The sequence below is a fragment of the Scleropages formosus genome, chromosome 16 (genome assembly GCF_900964775.1).
Source record: "Scleropages formosus chromosome 16, fSclFor1.1, whole genome shotgun sequence".
Classification (NCBI taxonomy): domain Eukaryota; kingdom Metazoa; phylum Chordata; class Actinopteri; order Osteoglossiformes; family Osteoglossidae; genus Scleropages; species Scleropages formosus.
In genome coordinates, this window is record NC_041821.1 from 26,735,268 (window position 1) to 26,759,296 (window position 24,029).

General features: G+C 40.9%; 1 protein-coding gene across 1 annotated transcript; it reads left to right on the top strand.

Annotated features, from left to right (window-relative positions):
* The first annotated feature begins 579 nt into the window (after positions 1 to 579).
* On the top strand, positions 580 to 3,092 carry snai2 (snail family zinc finger 2). Its single transcript, XM_018727879.2, has 3 exons — positions 580 to 811; positions 1,190 to 1,741; positions 2,196 to 3,092. The coding sequence occupies exons 1-3, from the start codon at positions 733 to 735 to the stop codon at positions 2,375 to 2,377; spliced, it is 813 nt and encodes a 270-aa protein (XP_018583395.1). The 5' UTR covers positions 580 to 732; the 3' UTR covers positions 2,378 to 3,092.
* Positions 3,093 to 24,029: the final 20,937 nt, after the last annotated feature.

A 24,029-nucleotide genomic window follows, 5' to 3' on the forward strand; every position in this document is an offset into this window, starting at 1 on the left:
CGGGCAAGGTGAGGCCCATTGCACATTTAATACTTTGTACTTCGTTACTGAATCTGACTACATAGTTTTACGTTGCTTTTTACGTAGTTAATTGTGCTAAACATGTATTTTTGGAATTGAGAAGCGAAGCGAAATTCCTTCGAAAAATACAACTTTTACATTATGACGGTATATGTTTATCACATAACTACACATTACAACTACACAGCATCCCCTGAGGAGGGTGACCTCGGTGAGACTTTTGATCAATCAGAAGCTCATTCTCGAGAACACGGACATTCCAGTGGCTCTGCACTGGAATGCAAAGTCACTGTAAGCGCGCTTTTCTGAAACAAGTCCAAACAAACCTATCCAGCCAAACCACCCGCCCAGGCCCTCCACGGCTGCTTTGTTTTTTTTTTTTCCCTCCCAGAAAACACCTGTCTCGCCAGAAGGTGGATGTGAGCTCCGCCCACAGAAAGTGCATTTTTAATTGGACTGAAGGAATCTATGATATGCAAATATGCGGCCTTGGCTCCTCCCCTGCACCTGACTAGAGACTATTTACTGCTCAAAACGGATTTCTGCCATAGTGCCACTAGAGCGGTGCACTTGACGATGTCCCTTCCTTGGACTGTGCAATAGGAATCTGTGAGCTCGCACTGATTTGTCTCTCTCACCGTTGGGCTGGGACCGTTATATTTATAAACGCCTTTCCCTTACTTACGGGCCTTTTACTGTTATTTTTCCAACATGCCTCGCTCTTTTCTTGTTAAGAAACATTTTAACTCAGCTAAGAAGCCTAATTACAGTGAACTGGACAGCCCCACAGGTAAAACATAATCTAATTATTTTAAGATTTTTTTTGTTCAAGCTAAACTTGTCTGTAAGGCGTTGCTGCCTAATTTGTCAATGTAACATAAGCGTAGCAGTTACAAGAGAGTTTAATATCGATTTGCCTGTTCGAGCTTTAGTCATATGTGATCGATAGTCAGAAAGCATGTTTACTTAACTTAACTGCACAGTTACATCTCCATAGCGGTGCACCATATTTTCACCATGTTTGCCTGATGTAAAAGTTAGAGATTTACACAGATTAATTTATGTTTTTCTCCAAAGCTGCGTACAACTCTGTTGTAGCGTAACTTTTTTTGCGGTGGAATGGCCTTTTTTTCTAAAACACGTTGTACGTTTGTTTGTTTGCGTTCAGTGTTCATTTCGCCGTATCTGTATAAGAGTTTCTCGGTGCCCGCCATCCCCCAGCCGGAGGTGCTGAGCTCGGTGGCGTATAACCCCATCACGGTGTGGACTACCAGCAGCCTGCCACTCTCCCCGCTGCCCAGCGACCTCTCCCCCGTATCCGGATACCCTTCGTCGCTAGGACGCGTCAGTCCGCCGCCGCTTTCTGACACGTCCTCCAAAGCCCCGAGCGGCTCCGCGAGCCCCGTGAGCGATGGAGACGAGCGACTGCACGCGAAGCTGAGCGAAACGGAGCCGCACGCCGCCGAGGCCGAGAAGTTCCAATGCGCGCTGTGCAACAAGTCCTACTCGACCTACTCCGGACTGTTAAAGCATAAGCAGCTGCACTGCGACGCGCAGGCGAGGAAGTCCTTCAGCTGTAAATACTGCGAAAAGGAGTATGTGAGCCTTGGGGCGCTCAAGATGCACATCAGGACCCACACGCTGCCCTGCGTCTGCAAAATCTGCGGAAAAGCCTTTTCCAGACCGTGGCTGCTCCAGGGACACATCCGGACACACACTGGTAGGAGCTACACTTCGCACGTGCCCCAGCATTTACCCTCACTCAGTACTCTTCTTTGTACGCATTCTGTGTATTCTACTTCTGTGTTTAACTTCTACTACATGCAAGGAAATAAGTTGCTACGTAACTTCTGCAACATCCACCTAAGGCTAAGTTGGTGGAAAGGCATCAGAGTCAAGCTGGAATTATTTTAACATTGTAACACACAATAATAAGTATGTGATACATTTTTAATGAAGGGGTTGCACTAATGGTGGACAAGGATCCACCTGCATTCCCACTTTGGACTGAGGAGCACTACAGTTAACCATGTGTGGTCTCATCCCTGTGCCTCTGTAGTTGATGTATTGTTTGGTTTTGAACAGGGAGTTGTTTGTAGGAATGACGCAGACTTAGATTTATGTTATGTTAACCCATCTGTCTGCATTCTCTCTGTCTCTCTTCTTTTTTCTAGGTGAAAAGCCCTTCTCGTGCCCGCACTGTAGCCGAGCTTTTGCAGACAGGTCCAACCTCAGGGCTCACCTACAAACCCATTCTGATGTGAAAAAGTACCAATGCAAGAACTGCTCGAAAACCTTCTCCAGAATGTCCCTTCTGCACAAGCATGAGGAATCTGGCTGCTGTGTAGCACACTGAGATGAGGCCTCTGCACAGACTCTTACTACTCCAGTGGAGCTTCCAGCTTTGAGACTGTATGCAACCAAAAAGCCAAAACCGTTTCATTTCAATTTTGTATTTTCTACCAGTTCTCTCATTTGTTTCAGTTAAACAGTGTTTTTTTTTTTTAATTATTTAACTCTAACCTTTCAAGCAGTGTTTTTTTTCATAACAAGTGCCTGAATTGTTCATACAGTAAGTGGGACTTTTTTTTTTGAAGAACTCCGCCAAATGTTTTATTGTAACCACTGCTGGTTATGCAGTGTGTGCCAGGAATGGTATTAGGCAGAGTATGTACCTTACCTTTTATCTGCACCTTGAACACGTTGAAACGGCACACATTCTGTGTGGTTTATAGGAGGACATTCAGCTGATGGAAAAATTGAAGCCATTGTTGTTCAGGGAACAAGTGCAAGACTTTTTTGTTTCAGAGAAGCAAAAGTGTTCAAACTTTTGTTGCACAATCATAATGCAATAACTGTTCTTCAGCACTCCAAAAAGCAATACTCCTTCAAGTGCCTTTGATTTGGCAATTATGCAATGTTTCTAAATATTTTTTTCATTTATATTTTTATATATTTGAATGTATTGTGCAAGTGAAGTGTGTGAACTGGGGCTGAACGAATGAGTGGAAATGAGTGAATGAATGAATTAGTGCTGTTTTTTTTTTTTTTTTTACACAACTTAAATAAAAGGCAGGAAGTATATTTGAGGAGTTGAGTTTTTTTTTTTTTTTTTTTTTTAAACTGTGTGCCTAGATAGGCCATGGTATGGTGAGAGTCATTAGCTTGAGCCTGCTAATTGTACTGCTAATTAAACTGTAGCCACAGCTCTTCCTCCAGCATCACTACCTGTTCTTTGTCTTTCAAATGAGTAATGAATTTTCTGACATTTATATGAGACTCAGAAGTGTTATGTGTGTGACAACAGCCAGGAGCTCTTGGGAAGACCTGTAGGATTCCACTCTGCTTGCATTTCAAACACCCTGATACTTAGTTGAGCAGAGAGAGTCAGCAAATGATAGTAGCCCTGAGTGCATCACAGGATGAAAAAAGGGTGACATTAATTCTAATGAAAGCATCTGTTTCCTGGATAGGCCAGAGGGGCCAATGAAACAAGGCTAACAGGATGCTTCATTAACTTCCGCTGGGTTTAAAACATTTTAATAACAAGAGTAAAGTCATTTAGCTCATAATTGATTACACCAGCAATTGACCTATGATGTCAGTGAGCTGAGTACACTGTCCACCCCTCAGTTTTGGCAGTGTGGAAAGTAAGACTTGACACATCACACAACCATCTACTTACTAATTGTCTTCAGGCAATGTTTCTTGAGTCACTCATTTATAAAGTATCCCAACTTTTTTTACGGTTAGTTTTCATTTAGGGTAATGGGAAAGAGCTATACAATTTGTTTTTATGAAACATTCCACTTTTAATAACACATTTTTAAAATTTAAGTAAGACAAACATTTTACTAAATGTTAAAATGTGTTTACAACATGGTGATATTGGTGTGAATGTTCTCTAAAACCTCAAAATTTATTCTGGGTTAATAGCACACAACAGCTTATATGACCTGTCCATAATATTTTCTGTATTTCTTTTAATGATACCCCTCCAGTTGTGTGTCTTTTTTGTCATTCATCACCTAATAAGGGCTATATTAGAGCATTGAAGAGCAACATGTACTGAGGGTTTAACCTGCTCCTCATGAACTTGTTCTGATATCAGGCAAACTCAAAATGTAACACGGGGCTCCTATATTGATCTGCAGTGACATACTATTCTCTTTGAAGTCCGCAGAAACCTTTCACATTTCATTTGATGGTGCAAATGTTAAGCTTGAAGAGCCATGTTTAAAAAGTGGTCCCAACACCTGTGAAAAAATGATCATTCCATGATCTGTTCTCAGCCTACAGCCTTCTTCATTCTGCTTTTAATGTGCTACAGGGGGTCTGAGATTTGAACTTGTAACACTTCTTTCCATTGGCCCCAAACAAAAATTCTGACTCATGCAGGAATCAGCATAAAGCTTATTGCAACGCCAGAACTTAATTGTACAAAGTCCGTTCCATGTGGATGTTTAAGGTCATAATCCCCTTAAACATAAAGTTTGTGAATTACGTAAGATTTCTTAACAGAGCATACATTGTATACTTACATATACTGTTTAGAAAGCTTATATACCTGTACTTCAACAGCTTTTTGTTTAAGGGGATGATGCTTACTTTAAACATCCACATCTAATTTACTTTGTATGAATATGTATATATAAAACTGAAATGTGCATGTGTACAGGGATCCCTTGATTTACAATCAAAATTTTGATATGGCTTTTGATACTCGCTATTTGATTTACATAACAAAAAATCAGTATAATGAATTTTTTCCATGTGTCCAAAAAAATGAGAAAATTTGAGTGTTGTATCTGCATCTTGCAGGAGTGTTGGTTTAGGATAGTGGGGCATTATGGGAAGCATATGAACTTCCACAGGACTGTCTGTCAGCAATATTGGCTGTGTTATTTAATTGAATGATTGCAGAGACAGCAGAGCAATTAGCAGGGAAAGTTTAGCTGGTGGTTTTTCGGGTTATGTATACACATTCTAGCAACAGTGCACAGTTGAAAAGTTGTTGGGAGTTAGTGGAAATTAACCTGGCACAGTAATTCCAGCCCATGAGTTTTCAACAGAGACAGAACTGCTCTGGCTTTTCCAAGCATGGTCTGGAAACAAAACAGCAAAGGTAACAGGTGCAATGCAGTTTTTAATTGTTTTGTGAGATGTATGTTGCTTTGAAGAACAACTGCTAAATAAATGGAAATGCAAAAGTAAGGGCTTTATATCATACTCAAATCATGGACTGATTATAAATTGGTTTGGGGTTTTTGTATTTTTTTTAACTTAAAAGAATGTTAAGTTGGCTTTTTTCGGTGTCAGATTTTGATATCATCATCATTTTCAGGAACAGATTAATTTTGTGAATCAAAAGATGCATGTGTCTCATATATATACACACACAAATACACTATATGGAATTCAATGGAAGGTTTCTGTTGAACTGCTGAAAATGGGCCTGCCATGCATTATTCTAGTCCAACTCTGAAGCGGAGGTACTGTTTCATAACGTAAGAATGGAAATTTAGCTGATGTAACCACCCAGGTATTCCAGGGCTTTTGAACTAAATGAAGAAAATCACAGGTTAGTCTGAAAATCAAATACAGCTGGCGCTCAGATTAGAATGAATAAGCAACCATCGCTATCCTGCCTGCTGTCATGTTCAGCAGGGCATGTGCTGGATTCTTCATGCAAATATGGACGCATCTCAGATGTATGAATAATCAGTGTTTAAAATTCTTCAAAATATTTTGACATAGGGGGGTGCGGTGGCGCAGTGGGTTGGACCACAGTCCTGCTCTCCCGTGGGTCTGGGGTTCGAGTCCCGCTTGGGGTGCCTTGCGATGGACTGGCATCCCGTCCTGGGTGTGTCCCCTCCCCCTCCGGCCTTACGCCCTGTGTCACCGGGTAGGCTCCGGTTCCCCGTGACCCTGTATGGGACAAGCGGTTCTGAAAGTGTGTGTGTGTGTGTATGTGTATTTTGATATGTCATTGTCATTGGGCCATGGGGGACAATCTTCAAGGAAGCAAAATAGTTAATTTCTTTTGAACATATTTTTCAAGTTTTTCATGTTTGGAAATTATATTCACATTCATTAATTCACATGCCTTCTCAAGGATGCTTACTGAGCTGGTTTTTGAAGACTGTGGGAAGTCTCGATTACATTCTTTGGAACTGATGCATGCAGTACCCTGAGTCACATTTGCCTGATTTATGAAAGATAGTTTTAGGGAAAATCCTATGTAGGAGACCTTTCATTCTCTACAGCTGCTTCACTTTTCACTAATAGATATTGCTTTGGGCACATTCTTTCATCACTTACAGTATCTTTACATTTCACATTCTAATTCCTAATGGTATCACAGAATAGATCATCATTTCTGCGAATGAATTTTGTTTTTCAGCATTCAGATACTAAACATTTGCAGATATGAATAGTACTGCAGTTCTGTTTTTTTTCTGCTGTGTAGTTTTTTTTAAAAAAAAACAAACCCAGGATATAAATAAAGGGTGAAAGAACAGGAACAACATGGTGGTGAAGAAAATGGTGCTGTTGTCTCACAGTTCCTGGGCTCTGCAATTGGACATGGGTTTGACCCCTGCTCACTATGTGTGGAGTTTGCATATTCTTCCCGTTTTAAGTCACCTTAGAAGGAAAAGTGTCTCCGGAATACTAGTGTTCACTGTACAACACTTCGGTGAAAAGCAATAAATAACTCTAAATGAGTCAATTGAGTAAAACATACTTAATCATGCTCTGCACATAGATGAGCACAGTTTTATATTTTATTTTTCAAGGAAAAAATGAGATACAAAGACTGAAAGTTACAGCATCAACAAAAAATTTGTCCTTTTCCATTTTGCTTTACCAGTTTATATTTGTCTGTATAAATTTACTAGGAGAAAACAAGTTGGTCCATGTCTTCATTACATGGGGTCCTCATCCTTAGCATGATGCTAATGGGTGGATATGTTGCCATAGAAGAGATTATGCAAAGAATTCTTTTTAGGTTGAGGTTAAAAAATTTACAGATTTGAGCTAAAGAGCTGACTGCTGGATGCATGCCTATGTTATCCAAATGTGTGGGTTCTTTCAATAGCAGGGATGGTAGTGAAGCAAAAAATCCACTGGACTAAACTTACAGCGGTAGTGGAGGTTCAGGTTTAAACATCTATAAACTGTAGGCTGAGCTAACAGCAGTGCTGGTCAAGATTCAGGCCACACTTGCACAGCTCTGGGGTCTGTGGTCCCCTAGAACCTGCTGACTGAACAGTGAGCGGGCAGCATGATTCCACTATGACTATCAAGTGGAACAAATAAAATTAAGTGCCTCTGAGGGCTGATTGTTCTGCGCAGAGTGTGATGTGTGAGTCTCCCCCACCCTGCCCTCCCCACAGTGACCTGGGAGAATGAGCCGATTGTTGGCTTTCAATGGCTCCCCGTGCCTGGAGGGCTGCTTCTTGTTTATAGAGCTCAGTTGCTCTGCAGGAGAGATTGGAAACCCACTTGCTTACTGCATCAATCTTTTCAGTTGACCCAATACAATCTCATATAGGGCTCTTTTATAGAGTCACAGACATAAAATTAATGGATTCATGTTTTCTCTTGACTGAAACTGGGTCCGAGGGGGTGCAGTGGTGCAGTGGGTTAGACCACAGTCCTGCTTTCCGGTGGGTCTGGGGTTCGAGTCCCGCTTGGGGTGCCTTGCGATGAACTGGCGTCCCGTCCTGGGTATGTCCCCTCCCCCTCCGGCCTTACGCCCTGTGTCACCGGGTAGGCTCCGGTTCCCCGCGACCCCGTATGGGACAAGCGGTTCTGAAAGTGTGTGTGTGTGTGTGTAACTGGGTCCAGTTGCCACGGACCTGCAGTATGTAGAAAGTTTGGCCAGAGTGCTGGTAGTGCTAGTGTATCTCTCCTCACATCTATCCACTGTCTGGTGCACCTTAGGCACTGTATGGTATATTTTTTATTCATTTATATCTCTCCCATAGGTGTGATCCAGCAAACCTTAAATTGTTTATTTTTTTAAAAATTGAGCATTACTTTTAATCATACTATACCGGATAAAAATTGATTACAAATGCTTTTTATTATTCATTTTGTTGAACTGTATTGTAATAAAGGATAGCACAGTGGTGCAGAAGGTAGCTGTTTAGTTGTAAGTTCAAATCCAGCTCAGTGTGTATGAAGTTTGCATGTTCTTGTGTCCTCGTGGGTTTCCTCTAGGTGCTCTCATTTCCTCCCACAGTTCAAAGACATGCATTCTAGGTTCATTTGGACTCTAAATTGTCCATAGTGTGAGTGAGTATGTGTATGTTTGGCTACATGTTGACCTCTGCAACCCTGACAAGCACTTAACAAAAGTGAGTGCATTATAATGATCAAAATTTTGTTATAATAATTAAGACTGCAGCATAAATCAATACAGTCATATGAGTATTGAGCTCACATTCATTGGCTAATATGTTTTTAACTCAGATTCTTCAGCAGTCTTTATTGTGTGAAGTGTTGTGGTTTTCAAATAACTGTTAATAAACATATTTCTGGTCTTTTTGCATGTTTGTTGAGGTCCTTACAGTACTGCTTGAATCGAAATTATGGAAGACAGTGTTATTAAGATGTTCAATGAATGCTCTTTATAGAAGGACCAATTTCCTTAGATCATTCGACACTCTTCTCATTTAATATAGGAAATCAACCGTTAACAGATGCCAGCTGCAGTAAAATGTCAAATAAAGAGATAATTGTCTGCTGTCACAAGTTCCAAATCCACATGATCACAGCCAGTTACCATGAAGTTCTGAGAAACACAGTATTCCTTTATTTTTTGTGACAACCTCAGGACCACTTGTCCTTTTTCCACTTGTTTTTTGCCATCAGCTATCAGTAGGGCCATAGCTAATTCGGGCACCTTCTATTTATGTCCAAATTTGGTGAAGTATTTTGGCTTGCAAACAGCAAGAAGTGTAACACTGAACTTCCCATAAAGTTTACGTTAATATTATCGAAATCAGAATAATCAAAGAAATTATCTTTGTTTCACCCCTTTAAACAATGGTTGACCATACTTTTGAACGTATAGCAGCATTTTTTTAAGCGCAAACCTATTTTCATGAAAACCATACATAATGTTGCAATAAGAAAAAAAGTGATAAGAAAATCAGCACATATTGCAATAAACAGGAAGTTGAAATAGCTTTGACTCAACTTTCAAAGGTTGTGAATGACTACTTCCCATGGGTCTCCATAATTTTAAACAGTTACTCTACAGTTATACTTTTTACACTTAAAACCTTGCAATGGAGTATAAATAGTCCATGTAATGTCCATTTGTGTTTTTTTAACTTTGCATGGAGTAAATAAGCATAAAGTGTTCATTTACATATATAACTGAATATGTCTTTCAGGAGGCGTTCTCTGCTAACTGACATGGCCTGATCCATCATGTGACCATAACAAGTAGAATCACATGCCACTTAACCAATTAGAATTAATAGCATCAGAATCATATGTTGATTCCTCTCACCCCCTCAGTCACGTGTTGTCCGGCAATCCCAGGTCTGCTAAGGCCTGTTTGCAGTCCAGTGCACAGCTGGAGAGGATTCACATGCTTTGTTTAATCTACATGTGCTTGTTTACTTTTTGGAGCAGATGAAATGGAATTTATCTGGGAATGTGTTTATATTTTCTCACAATGATATTGAACTCCCTCAAACAACATATTCTGAAAAACAAATGCAGCCAGACTACAAAAAAAAAATGTTTCTCTCCAAGAAGAGAATAAAACAAATGCTGTGCAGGGTAGAATGTTGTACGTGTACATTTAAAGGTATTCATTGAGCTGAATGTAAATGGGTCCTGATGTGTCTGTTTCACTTACAAATTCTGGCATTTATTTGTGCTGTGCCAGGGGGTGCGGTGGTGCAGTGGGTTGGACCACAGTCCTGCTTTCCGGTGGGTCTGGGGTTCAAGTCCCGCTGGGGGTGCCTTGTGATGGACTGGCGTCCTGTCCTGGGTGTGTTCCCTCCCCCTCCGGCCTTACACCCTGTGTTACCGGGTAGGCTCCGGTTCTCTGTGACCCTGTATGGGACAAGCGGTTCTGACAATGTGTGTGTATTTGTGCTGTTTGAATTATTCACATTTTAATATTTACAGTTTAGTTAATATAGAATAGTAGCCTCTAGAGACCATTTTCAAGTTCAGTCAGCTAAAATATCTTATTTGAAAGAAGGGACATGAGGTCCAACACACCAGCTCCTCCAAAGCGGAGGAATATTGTTTTCATCTGAGACATTTTGTCCAAGGTGACTTACCCAGCACAAGACACACACACCTCATATCTTAGAGGAAGTTGGATTCATTCAAATTGTCTTTTGGGTTGCAAATCCTGCATTGCTGGTGAATGAATAGACAATGAAACAAAAATGGAAAAGGACTTCCATGTCTGCTGACCTCAAGGACATTGGTAGTTCTCATAGTCTTTACTAGTTTAAATAAATCATAAATAGGAATCCATTAAAATATTTCATAATTTTTAAGAACACACACTTTCAGAACCGCTTGTCCCATACGGGGTCACGGAGCCTACCCGGTAACACAGGGCGTAAGACCGGAGGGAGAGGGGACACACCCAGGACAGGACGCCAGTCCGCCGCAAGGCACCCCAAGTGGGACTCGAACCCCAGACCCACCGGAGAGCAGGACTGTGGTCCAACCCACTGCGCCACCACACCCCCATTTTTAAGAACAATTTCATATTATTCTCCATCTTCATATTGTAAAGTGGGGTGTTATTTACATTTTGTAGAGATTTTCTAAATCTTCATGTCTCTCTTGGAGTAAAGTGGCACAGAAGTATCTCCTGTGATTTAAAGCTGCACAGGAGGTTTTTTCTTGAAATCTATAAAAATCTATATCCATTTTGTACATAAAGAGAGACAATGCATCAGAATCACCCTTGCAGTCTTATGTTAATTACTTCAGTTGATGGTTACAGAATCTCAGTCTAAAAAAACGAAGCTAAAACAAAGGCAACTGGACTTGCATGAGTTTTCTTGAAAACATTTCACCACTCATCCAAGTGGCTTCTTCAGTTCTAAAACATTGAATCTCAGTCCACTAACTGTCCTCATAGGAAATTGATCTTTGTCGCTGTTGTACTCCGTACACGCTGTACAATTGATCAGAAAGCTAGGTGTGTTCCTGAAGTATCCCACAGAACACCTTTTTTATCTCCTGTAAACTTGAACTACTTAATCTGTTAATTACCCATTAAGGAAATAGGAAGGTGTGGTGAATATTTTGTTTCTTAACATATGGTGAAAGTTCCATTCCACAAATTCTGGAATGCTTTTTCAAACCCTCCGAATAGAAATAATTTATTTAACCCTTTCATTTGAAGTTGCCCTAATATGCAATGTTTGAGGTAAACACCTGATGAGAGAAGGGGGTGAAAGTGTGACTAGATGCAATGGTACCACACTTTTCCGTGGGAGGGAGATTAACCCTGAGCTGGTCTGCTGCTTAAACTCTGTTTCTGTATAACTGCTGTCCCCATCCTAAGTACATGTTAGTAAAGACAAACAAAGAAGAGTCAAACAGGAGAGCTCCAGGCTCTGTTCCAGAGACAAGCCCATGCTGTGAGCTGTGGGAATCAGCTGACAAGCCTCAACAGAGCGTACATGAACTGGTGCACAGCCTATATGGACCTCCAAGCCCTGCTCAGGCCTCATCCAGCCAAGAGAATAACACATCACATAAAGACAACATTAATCTGGAGAAAATATTATTATCGGTTATCCAAAAAAGCAAGCACATTTTTAAATGCCGTCTTACAATGGAGAAGAAGTATGGCTGTGCAGGGTGACATATTTTGAGTATGGGGACGATGTGCAGTGTGTTTGGGGAAAAGTCAATGGGGGCACGTTTTGAAGTGTGTGCTTGTGGAACTGCTAGCTATTCCAGTCCAACCCTTTCGACCACTTGTGTGGTTTTCTAGGCAAGGGAAGAACGGAAGTGCCTTCATGCATGCATGTCTGTGTAAATTCTACGCACCCTGAGATAGACTCGTACCCAAACCTGCGAAGCAGTTAAGGAGCTTTGTGAGGTATCAGGTTTACCCACTGTGCCACCATGTCCTGCATAATTTGTTGTTATTGGGGTGATTTTTAGGGTGTTATGTCGATGGCTAGCTGTATTAGATAATATGTTATACAGCACTGGGGACACACTCTCTGCTTGAGATGGTGTGAAATGTTAGGCATGTTATACAGGTTTTGGGAATAGTATAGTGATAAAGGCTGTCTGATGCATTGAACTTGCACCCTCATGGTCCCGAATAAGAATCCTGCTCTTGCTCTTTCAGCAAGATACTTACCCTGTTAAAACTGTCTTGCAGTATGGATAAATCATTGTAAAAAGTTTCTTAAATAAAAGAGATAGTCACTTTGTACAAGGGTATCAGCTAAATGAAGTAATGACAACGTTTCAGGCATTTCTGAGTTTTTTATTATAACTTTTAAATGACTAAAAGATTTTCTGATTCTCTTTAGACATTACAATATTATTTTATATATCTCGTGTGGAACATTTTAGCAAAATTTTGACTGTTTAGCCAAGATTTGCATCAGCCATTTTTAATCAAAATATGGAATATGGATGTTCTTTGAAATAAATAAATCCATGAATACCTGAAGGTATGACTATATATGTCCAATAGTCATCGCAGCCCAATTGCATTTGCATCTTTATTGGCTTGTTGCATTGTTTCAGAGAGCTGGAGAAGTACATGAACTGGGTGGGAGAGCTGATGCAATTTTTAAAACTGTAGAAGATCCATATTGTAGGGCTTCTTTGCAGTCCTCCTGCCTGAAAACTATGACTTTGCCAGATCCGTTCACTGCTATAACCTGGAATTCCCTTTTACTTCTGAATACCACCTTTTGTGTCTTGCGCCCTTCTATTAATTTTTTTCAAATGTTGTTAATTGCTACTTTATATATCTATCTATCTATTTATCTATCTATCTATCTATCTATCTATCTATCTATTGAGGGTTGGCAGGTTAGGGAGATTGTTTATACATAAAATGGGGACATGCACTGCATTTTCTGTATTGATAGAATATATTGGTTTTACCAAGGGAGTGTGGTGGCGCAGTGGGTTGGACAGGGTCCTGCTTGGGGTGCCTTGTGGTGGACTGGCGTCCTGTCCTGGGTGTGTCCCTTACGCCCTGAGTTGCCGGGTAGGCTCTGTGACCTCGTATGGAACAAGCGGTTCAGAAAGTGTGTGTGTGTGTGTGTGTGTGTGTGTTGGTTTTACCCCTTGCAAAAGCTCAAAACAAATGATAAAAAAGCATCTCTGAATATGTTTTAGTATTAATGTTTAAATTATTATTTAATGCATTGTAGTATTATTTTACGCAGGGGTGTGGTGGCGCAGTGGGTTGGACCACAGTCCTGCTTTCCGGTGGGTCTGGGGTTCGAGTCCCACTTGGGGTGCCTTGCGACGGACTGGCGTCCCGTCCTGGGTGTGTCCCCTCCCCCTCTGGCCTTACGCCCTGTGTTACCAGGTAGGCTCCGGTTTCCCGTATGGGACAAGTGGTTCTGAAAGTGTATGTATGTATGTATGTATGTATGTATTATTTTAATAATCTGTTTTTAAAAAGGAAGGTATCTATAGATGGGAAAAAAGAATTTAAACACCCTGCCAAATTAATTTCACTATGTGAAAAAATTGTGTGCTGAAGGCATTATTTCTATATTTACCCTCAAATTGTTTGTATATAATTTCTCTTCATTTTTGGTCATTGACACTGTAAGTGAAAACTTTTAATTTAAATTGTGACACTCAAGAATACTGTACATTTGGAATATATGAATGTATGGAGTGGATTATGTTGCTATTTCTCAATTGCCAAACTAAAGATATTGTCCCCGTATAATCTCAACTCTTCATTATGTAAATAATAATAATAATAATAATAATAATAATAATAATAATAATCTACATAACTGACTGTGAAACAGATTAGGGTTTGATCTCTTTGTGTTCTGTTTCCTCTCCACATTCACATGGTCCACCAAGCTATTTGCAATGAACTACCTGATACATGAAGGGCTTAAGCTAAGAGTGGAGTATATTGAATAGAGTGTTCAGGGTTGTCACTTTGCAATTTTGTCTCAGATTTGATTCACAAAACCACTATAAAATCACCAAGCAAGGTATTTATTCTGAATTGCTTCAGTGAAAATTATCCATCTCTATAAACAGTTAGGGGTGCGGGGGTGCGGTGGATTGGCCCACAGTCCTGCTCTACCGTGGGTCTGGGGTTCGAGTCCTGCCTGGGGTGCCTTGCGACGGACTGGTGTCCTGTCCTGGGTGTGTCCCCTCCCCCTCTGGCCTTACGCCCTGTGTTACTGGGTTGACTCTGTGACCCTGTATGGGACAAGCAGTTCTGAAAGTGTGTGTGTGTGTGTGTGTGTATAAATGGTTAAACTGTATTTATAATTTGCATAGTATAAAACCTAACATTCCAAGTCAGGTTGGACAAGGCCTGAATGAGTATTTGTGTTATACTTCCAGGTCTGGTTCTGAAAGCAAGAGTGTGGATTTTCCTTGCGAGATCACAACAATAGCTTGAGGAAAGGCATTTTTATGAGGCTGTGTCATATCTGCTGTGAGTCAGCTTTCTCGAGGATTGGTGCACTATCACTGAACTTCCATACCCCTGTGATGAGACCCAGGCATAGTTGCCTGGTTCATTTACTTCACTCTGCTCATTCCACAGTCAGGATCAGAGGACACTCCAGATAGACTTGATCACAACCCAGGTCTTCAGTTAAGACACTGACTGATGAGGGATCAGCCAAGGGGTCTGATGGTTTTGGTGGAAGCACTGTTTTGGAATAATTAAGAGATAATGACATGAACAGAATGGGATCTATATGGATCTAGGCATCTGCTGTATAAAATAAAATTAGCCCTTACCTACTGTTTTATTGAGATGTAAGTTTCTTATATTATCCTCCATTTTTTCACTGAACATGTTTGAGAATAGCATTGATAATATAGTGTGATAATTTCATAATACACACACACACACACATTTCATAATAATAAAATCTAAATAGGTAAATCTAGGAAGATTTTATTTATTTATCATACGATCAAAAAAAAAAAAAAAATCAGATCTTTAACAGCATAGGGCAAGCTTTAAGGTGCAAGCTTTAACCCAGGAAGATAATTTATCAATCACACATGCATGATACAGAGTACTTCTTATAAAGTTTAAACATATATATGTATGATGAAGGGTTTTCTTTTATACAGTATATACAACTAGGCTAGCATTACTGTACTATTGTAGTGTTACTGTAGCCGAAAATGCCAGACGTTTAATAAATTTTTCTCTCTAATTCTTTTGACAGTGACACTGTACATATTTCTTAAAGCCAGTGACATATCAGGCAGTCTTTTGGAACTGGTTTGTGTGTGACTCGGACGAATGATGTGGCAACACTGTCTGGGATTCCCACAGATTTTACCACACAGTAGTTCACTTGGCTGCATGTGGAATAGCAGCTATGTCTCCAAAACCTGGATATTAACAATGCCGTTATTGTTTCCCATCCACAGTTAGTCTAATTATGGTACAGCTTTCAAGCACAAAGCAATTTTATTGTGTGTGCATATTCAGCAGTACAGCTGAAACCTTTTCTGACTTTTCTGACTCACCAGTCCTCGGCGAACACATCACATCATGGGATTTCTTTATTGGTGCAAAGAAACTAACAGTAATAGAGTGATAGTTTGTCGATAACCATCTTTAATTTAATTCAGTATTTCATTTCTTAGAAATCATGTTAGTTGATTGTTATGTTGCCAGGTAACAAATGAACAAAAATTTTATGAATAAAAAAAAATTCTTTCTGTCTTTGAACAAGCCTCCATAATCAACTCATGCTTGTATCATATTCCTCATTCCATGTAATTAAATTTGTAGATATATTATTATTGAATGTAAGGAGAAAAGGGTGTGCGAAGCCGGGTCCGCTTCTGTCAGCTAGGTGTGCTCTGTCCTGCCACCACACTAAGGTCTCCGTACCTGCCAAAGAAAGCAGGAATGTGACACAGCCATGACAGAAAGCAGGGGCCCCAGGGATCCTGGGCTGCCTTTGTTGCCCACCCCCCAGTGCTGCTTAATCCCTGAACCCTGCTATCTTCAGCGGTCATCCAGGACAAATGGCCAAGCCGCCTGTGAAGCAACAGGTGCCCTGCTGTCAACAGCCATTTGCTCCCCTGGTCTGCCTACACTAACCACCCCCACCCCACAGAGATGGAGTATGCTATCAGCTGGCTGGAGCTTTGAAGCAGACCCCAGGAGACACTAGGCCATGTTAACTTGCAGGCATCCCTGAGCATGCGTCAGGGGGGTGCTGAACATGAGGTCATCAGCACAGGTCTGCCTGGGTGTCTGGAGCAGCTCTTACTCACTAGGATGTGGTGCAGACAGGCCTTGGGAGGGGAACCTCTGCCTCACAAGCTTAGTCTCTCCTCAGCCAGTCTACAAATTAAACCTTTTTTAAAACAACAGTTTTCAAAAAAAAAAAAAAACAAAAAATGAGTTTGTGTGTAGTATCAAAAAATGCTTTTGAAGTAATTGTTTATAAGCCAACATTTTAGTTCATTCAACAATCTAGCTGGGTTCTGTTCATTTTACATTTTAATACATACAACCATCAGAGATCAAACATTTTCCAGAGAGGATTTCTCTATTTGTGAATTCCTGCTGACAGAAAGACAAAGTAAATCTGAACACAGCACAGGGTTGCCTGATTTAACAATGTCCCTTTGTTTCAAAATCAATTCTTGATCTTTCTTTTTTTTTGTTTTGAAATGTCAGTATACCACACAGACTGAATCTTCTCAAATATTTTTGTGTCGCGTTGAGTCTTTTCATATAATTAGATTTCCACAGCAAATGCTATGAATACTAATAGAATTTTTGTTTCCCATTTCCCTATTCATTTTAATTTTCTGTTTGTATCTTTTAACAATTGCTAAGCCTGCTATACAAGTGAGTTATGTAACATTCCAGAAAATTTCAACTACCAGCTACAAAGAAGGTGCAGAAATCAGCAACCGAATATGAGAGTGTCAAAATCAACAATAAAATTATTCAACGTAGCAAGCTATAGGAATGGCAGATATCATGACAGTTCACAAAACTGTTACTTGTGATTGCACTGCCTTTGTGGAAGCCAATTTTATATACAATGGATATGCAAGAGTAAATGAATAATAAGCATAATACCTTGATCCCTGAGCTATAGAAGTGCAGCAAGATCAGATGAGGTTTATTCCTAAATGTGCATGGGTTTATCTGGAGAAAGACAAAATATTCCTTAGCATAAATTGCAGTTGAATGTGGTGGTTGAACTGTAATGTTCTCGGTAGCAATTTCATGGAAGTCATTGGGTTCAGTGATTGCTCTGCATTTTCATATAATGGGCAAGGAATGAAAAGTCATAGGAAACTTGGTTTACATTATTCATGATATAACCATGTGAAATATCATAGCACCTTCATACACACATCTTGGTGGATTGGCATGTGGTTTTGTGAACACTGAGAGGAAATCACACACACACACATTTTCAGAACCACTTGTCCCATACAGGGTTGCGGGGAACCGGAGCCAACCCGGTAACACAGGGCATAAGGCCAGAGGGGGAGGGGACACACCCAGGACAGGACGCCAGTCTATCGCAAGCACCCCAAGCGGGACCCAAACCCCAGACCCACCAGAGAGCAGGACTGTGATCCAGCCCACTGCGCCACCGCACCCCCAAGAGGAAATCAAATGTATTCTATTACTTTCTCAGTTAGCAAATCATCACTGGAACAATAGATTTACATTTATTCATTTAGCTGACACTTTTTTCCAAAGTGAATTATAATGTTAATGTTACAATTATTTACCCATTTATACAGCCAGGTAATTTTAATGGAGCAATTCAGGGTAAGTACCTTGCTCAAGGCTACTACAGCCGGAGAGGAGGCTCGCACCTCCAACCTTTGGGTCCAAAAGCAGTCACTCTAACCGCTACACTACAAGATGTCCCCGAGTGCCTGCATTCCTTAATCTGATGAGTCGGCATAGAAGAGGGAAGTGGCTGACCTAGTGAAGTGGTGGCACGACAACAATCTCTCCCTCAGTGTCAACAAAACAAAGGAGTCAATAGTCAATCCACGGAGAAGGAGGGAGCAACACTGATCACTGCATATTGGTGAGACAGTGGTGGAGAGAGGTAGCAGCTTCAGATTCCTGGGTGTTCACATTACTGAAGATCTCAACTGGTCTCACAACACTGCGCACCTGGTCAAGAAATCACGTCAGCATCTGCACTTCCTGAGAAGGCTGAGGAAATTTGGCATGCCAAACCGAATCCTCAGAAGCTTCTATAGGTGTGCAATCGAAAGCTTCCTTACCAGCTCTATCAGAGTGTGGTTTGGAAACTGCACAGTACAGGACCATAAGGCGCTTCAGCGAGTGGTGAAAGCTGCTCAAACCATCACTGGAATGTCCTTACCATCACTGGAGAGCTAATACCAGGCCAGAACCATCAGGAGAGCCACTAACATCATCAAGGACAATAGTCATCACCAGCACAGGCTTTTCACACCCTTACCATCAGCCAGATGCTACAGGAGTGTTAAAGTTAGAACTTCAAGACTGAAAAACAGTTTTTACCTACAGGCCATCAGGCTTGTGAATGACACCCATCCACTGCCTCTCCACCCATCACGACAGACACAGATTACCCTCTGAGCCTGAGAGGTGTGAACTACCCCATCCTTCCTACACACATACACATCCACAACACCAGTAACATCAGAGATCACAGACTACCTTCACATACCTTGTGCACACAAACACATTCAACTGCAAATAGACCCAATCTACCTCTGCAGGACTTTCTTCCATGTTTACATTGTGCACTGCACACCTTATATATGCATATAACTTAGTTTCTTGGGTTTTTACACTAATAGTAATTTTGTAAATTTGTGATTTACGCCTTGTGTTTTCTTTCCTTATGTCCTTATAATTTATGTCATAGGCTGCTGAGGGGATTCACAGAGTAAGAATTTCATTGTATGGTGTAACAAACTGTTTACTGTACATATGACAATAACTCTTGAATCTTGAATCTTGCATAGTTGGTGGCTTTCCTTCGTTCCCAGAAAAACTGAAGATATTATGAATGGTGGTCTTCCTAGTTTTCAGGTAGCTGGCATTCATACATTGTTTTAACCACTTGTATTTTAATTTTTCATGAAATTTAAGTAATCCAAACCACACAAGGGACTAAGACTTTTATATTTTTTCATAGCATGTGATATTCAGAAGGTTGAGAAGAAAAAAAAGAAAAGAAAAAAATTAAAATACTGTAACACAAATTTCTAAAAAATTTAAAGAAACACTAAATTTTTGATCAGTATTCTACTCTGTGTCTTTTTATTACAATATATTGTATTCTGTAAATAATCTGTTGGTTACATTCAGAAGGTACAGATTTTTAATACAATATTAACACAGAATGAAGGTGAACATTAGGGAGTGCATACATTCACACAACAGTTGTTTTGTCAATATTTTTAAATTTAGTGCCTACAAAAGTCATTCTAGGTATTATTGTATGGGGAGATGGGATCTACTTATATTTATCCATATCCAAATGATAGGGTGCATCCCTGATATGACGTAACAGAGATAAACACTGGATCACAGCCTCTATTACAATGTGCACAATAAATAATAAATAATTTTTTGTTTTTTTTTTCATTGAAGATATCTTCAGTGAAGAGGGGGGTGTGGTGGCGCAGTGGGTTGGACCACAGTCCTGCTCTCTGGTGGGTCTGGGGTTCAAGTCCCGCTTGGGGTCCCTTGTGACGGACTGGCGTCCCGTCCTGGGTGTGTCCCCTTCCCCCTCCAGCCTTACGCCCTGAGTTGCCGGGTAGGCTCCGGTTCCCCGTGACCCCGTATGGGACAAGCGGTTCTGAAAATGTGTGTGTGTGTGTGTATCTTCAGTGCAAGCTGTACAGTGTAAATTATTCAGAGCTCACAATGTTCTGCTTTACTCCAGGCAGGTTTTTTCCATAGTGTATGTTTACTTTCCAAACCAGGCTCTGATTTATCCCTGAGTATTCCTTGATCACCAGACCACCTAATTTTCTTACCTCATAGGCTAAGCGTTTGTCCAGTGTGCTCTGCTGAAGGGTCAAACATCAATGAGCTTGACACTGAATGACATTACAGTGAGCATGCAGGACACCCTTTTCACCTCCAGTATATTCTAGGAATTTTTATTTTAAGTCAGGTTAGTTTTGACCAGAGGATTTTTACAAGATCGATTAACAGAGCTGTTTCTAGTCGTCAGTATATATAACAAAAATAATTCTCACAAAGAAAATAAATCCAAATACCCCAAGTAAAAACACAAATTCACATATTTTTGCTTACTCCCAATGAAATACATATTTGTATACACACTGGTAAAACATACACAGAAATACCTACAGACCTGTAAAACTTTCATTGTACAATATACGCATGATCCCTGCTACATGGTACCATGCTATACGTTGTCTTGCAGGCACAGCAGTCTTTGATTTTGAGACTGTATGCTACAATGTATGACACATTTAACCTGCAGACACATCAGAAGACCCACAAAATAGAAGGGAACAAATGGAAAGTTAGAAAAAACTAAAATGTATATATAAATAAATATATTAATAATATACATATAGAGGTGGCGCAGTGAGTTGGACCACAGTCCTGCTCTTTGGTGGGTCTGGGGTTCGAGTCCCCCTTGGGGTGCCTTGCAACGGACTGGTGTCCTGTCCTGGGTGTGTCCCCTCCCCCTCCGGCCTTACGCCCTGTGTTGCCAGGTAGGCTCCAGTTCTCCGTGACCCCGTATGGGACAAACGGTTCTGAAAGTGTGTGTATATATATATATTTAAGTTCTAAAGAATTTGTCATTTATGATTCTTCGACTTATGACTATTCTTATGACTCTTCGAACCCTTGCCATCTGGCCGGCGCTACAGAGCACTGTGCACCAGGACAGCCAGGCATAAGAAAAGTTTCTTTCCTCAGGCCATCTACCTCATGAACACCTAAATCTCTCCCCTAGAGAGTAAACCGTGCAATACATAATGCTATTTATATTTATAACTATTTATCACATTTCTCTTACACTCCCTTGCATTTGTATCTAGTACTTGTATCTTGTACTTTATATTTTTTAAATATTTTTTATCCCTTGCTCACATACTCTATCTTCTCATCTGTGTCTTGTCACTGTCATTCTGTCTATGCTGTGGTAGTTCCTGTCACCAAGACAAATTCCTTGTATGTGCGAACATACTTGGCAATAAAGCTCGTTCTGATTCTGATTCTGATTATAAATAGTATTTTCTGAGCACTTGTTCATTACAGTGTGGTATGGTTTGCATTTACCTGACACCTTCTTTTAAAGCAACTCTCACTGTTAAGCTAATTTTTTTTTTTTTTACAATTACCTCCCCTTTTATACAACTGGGTAATATTGCTGGAGCAATTTATAGAGTAAACACCTTGCTCAAGGGCACTACACCCAGAGGTGGGGAATAAAATCTGCAACCTTTGGGTCCAAAGGCAGCAGTGTTAATCATGGCGCTACCAGATGTCCTGTATGGTGTGGTCTGGTGTGGTATATTGTATGTTCAACAGCAACAACTTGTTCAATAGTGTTCAATTCACCGAACTACCGTAGTGTACATATAGTAATCTAAAGAGAGAATTATTCATTCCACGTATCTTTTAAAGCTGAACAAGACCTAAAATGACACCAGAAAATATCTATCAAGGTCAACAAGTGTGTTTTTCAAATGTTTATATTTCTAACATCTTTCAGTACTACATTCATTACATTTTCCATCATTTATATACACACACACACACACACACACATTTTCAGAACCGCTTGTCCCATACGGGGTCACGGAGCCTACCCGGCAACACAGGGCGTAAGGCCGGAGGGGGAGGGGACACACCCAGGACGGGACGCCAGTCCGTCGCAAGGCACCCCAAGCGGGACTCGAACCCCAGACCCACTGGAGAGCAGGACTGTGGTCCAACCCACTGCGCCACCGCACCCCCTTCATCATTTATATATTATTTTGTAAAAGACACACTTTTCAATCTGTGTTAACATCGTGAAGTGTTTACTCTCTGTACATACAAGCTCCCTGAAAAAAATGCATGGCCACAGGTGTATACAGAATGTTACACGTGGGAGATCCAGTTATTTTTTTAAACATAAAATCTGTTCATTTTTCTGCCCCACTTTAACAGATAAAGAAGTACTGTATGCCATCTAATTATGTCTGTAATTGAATTAATTTATGTAATTTACTATAATGAAGCCCAGCATGCTTTAACGCTTACTGTGGACAATAACTAGTCACTAGCCTATCCGAAACAGTCTCGGGGAAAAAACCCGCAAGTTAATACTTTCACTAAATTAACCGTAAATCAGTATGTGGGTATGGAATTACAAACTTCCAGTCATAGTTTTGGTTGAGGCTTTGGTTTCCATGAGAATGTTTTCTCTAACACAGCACCTCCAGAGTGCTTTCATAACCACCAGCTCTGCACTTACCCGTTCTTTACCTCCCGTTTCCATTATTCATTTATTTATTTATTTTTTTGGTGTGTGGTTTAATTACATAGCCAATACTTTTATTTAACAATACTTGCAGTTTTACCTCTTTTTACTCTTAGACATATGTGACTTCAGCAATTCATATTATAGGAGGTGTTAAAAGCCCATGTCCAGGGTAGAAACCTCCATGCTATTAGCTGCTCAGTCCTCCAGCTCTTGACCTGTTTCATGGCCGCCTTGCCTATAGCCCCCAGCTCTTTGGGAAGGCAGCCGCAGCATCGAGGTCTGACCTTGTCCTTTGCTGCTGCAGGCCTGTGGGTTTTGGGTCTGGGACAGGAACTCCCTGTACAGACACTGTGTCTGCAAGCAGAGAAACTGCGGCACAGTAGAACACTTTGTTCACTGCCACCAAGGAAAACTTGGACAACAAGAATGCACACTGGAAAAATGTACATTTGAGAGGTGCACTTTTCCCCATAAAAAAATGTGTTTCAGTTTCATTGCTGAATAATATTCCCTTCTGAGGGAAAAGCATTACCTAGAATGCAAGAAACATGTCTAAAGATAAAGTACTGCCTTCCGGCAATAACTCATGAATCAGTGTGGTCTCCAGGTTACTTGTCTGTAATGTCAGCTTTTCAAAAATAAGACACAACACACACATTTTCAGGACCACTTGTCCCATACGGGGTCACGGGAAACCAGAGCCTAACCCAGCAACTCAGGGCATAAGGCTGGAGGGGAGGGGACACACCCAGGACGGGGCACCAGTCCGTCGCAAGGCACCCCAAGCAGGGCTCAAACCCCAGACCTACCAGAGAGCAGGACCATGGTCCAAACCACTGCGCCACCACACACCCAAGGACACAATACACAAAATTTAAAATTGTATGAAGTCAGGTAAATCTATAACTGGGGAGAAAGTGCAGGCAGTTGTTATTAGTTATTAACATTCTCATGAATGTTAGAAATGTGTGCTAAGTCTTGTAGCATTTAGTTAGTTTATCATGCTACTCTGTCCTCCCTCGTTTTTTCTCACTTTCACACACACTGGCTGAAACCGCTTATTTCAAACGGGGTCGTGGCGAACAGGAGCCTAACCCAGCAACCCAGGATGCAAGGCTGGAGGGGGAGTGGACACACACTGGACGGGACACCAGTCCGCCGCGAGGCACCCCAAGCAGGACTCAAACCCAAGACCCACCAGAGAGCCGACTCAAGCCAAACCCGATACACCACTGTGCCCCCCTCTCACACTGTTAAGTGCAGGAAAAAAAAGAAAAACCTTTTTTA

Excerpts from the sequence above, each read along its gene's own strand:
- snai2 (XM_018727879.2), top strand. The coding sequence starts at position 733 with ATGCCTCGCTCTTTTCTTGTTAAGAAACATTTTAACTCAGCTAAGAAG. Across the intron at positions 812-1,189 it reads TGAACTGGACAGCCCCACAG|TGTTCATTTCGCCGTATCTG; the intron begins GTAAAACATAAT and ends GTTTGCGTTCAG. Across the intron at positions 1,742-2,195 it reads ACACATCCGGACACACACTG|GTGAAAAGCCCTTCTCGTGC; the intron begins GTAGGAGCTACA and ends TCTTTTTTCTAG.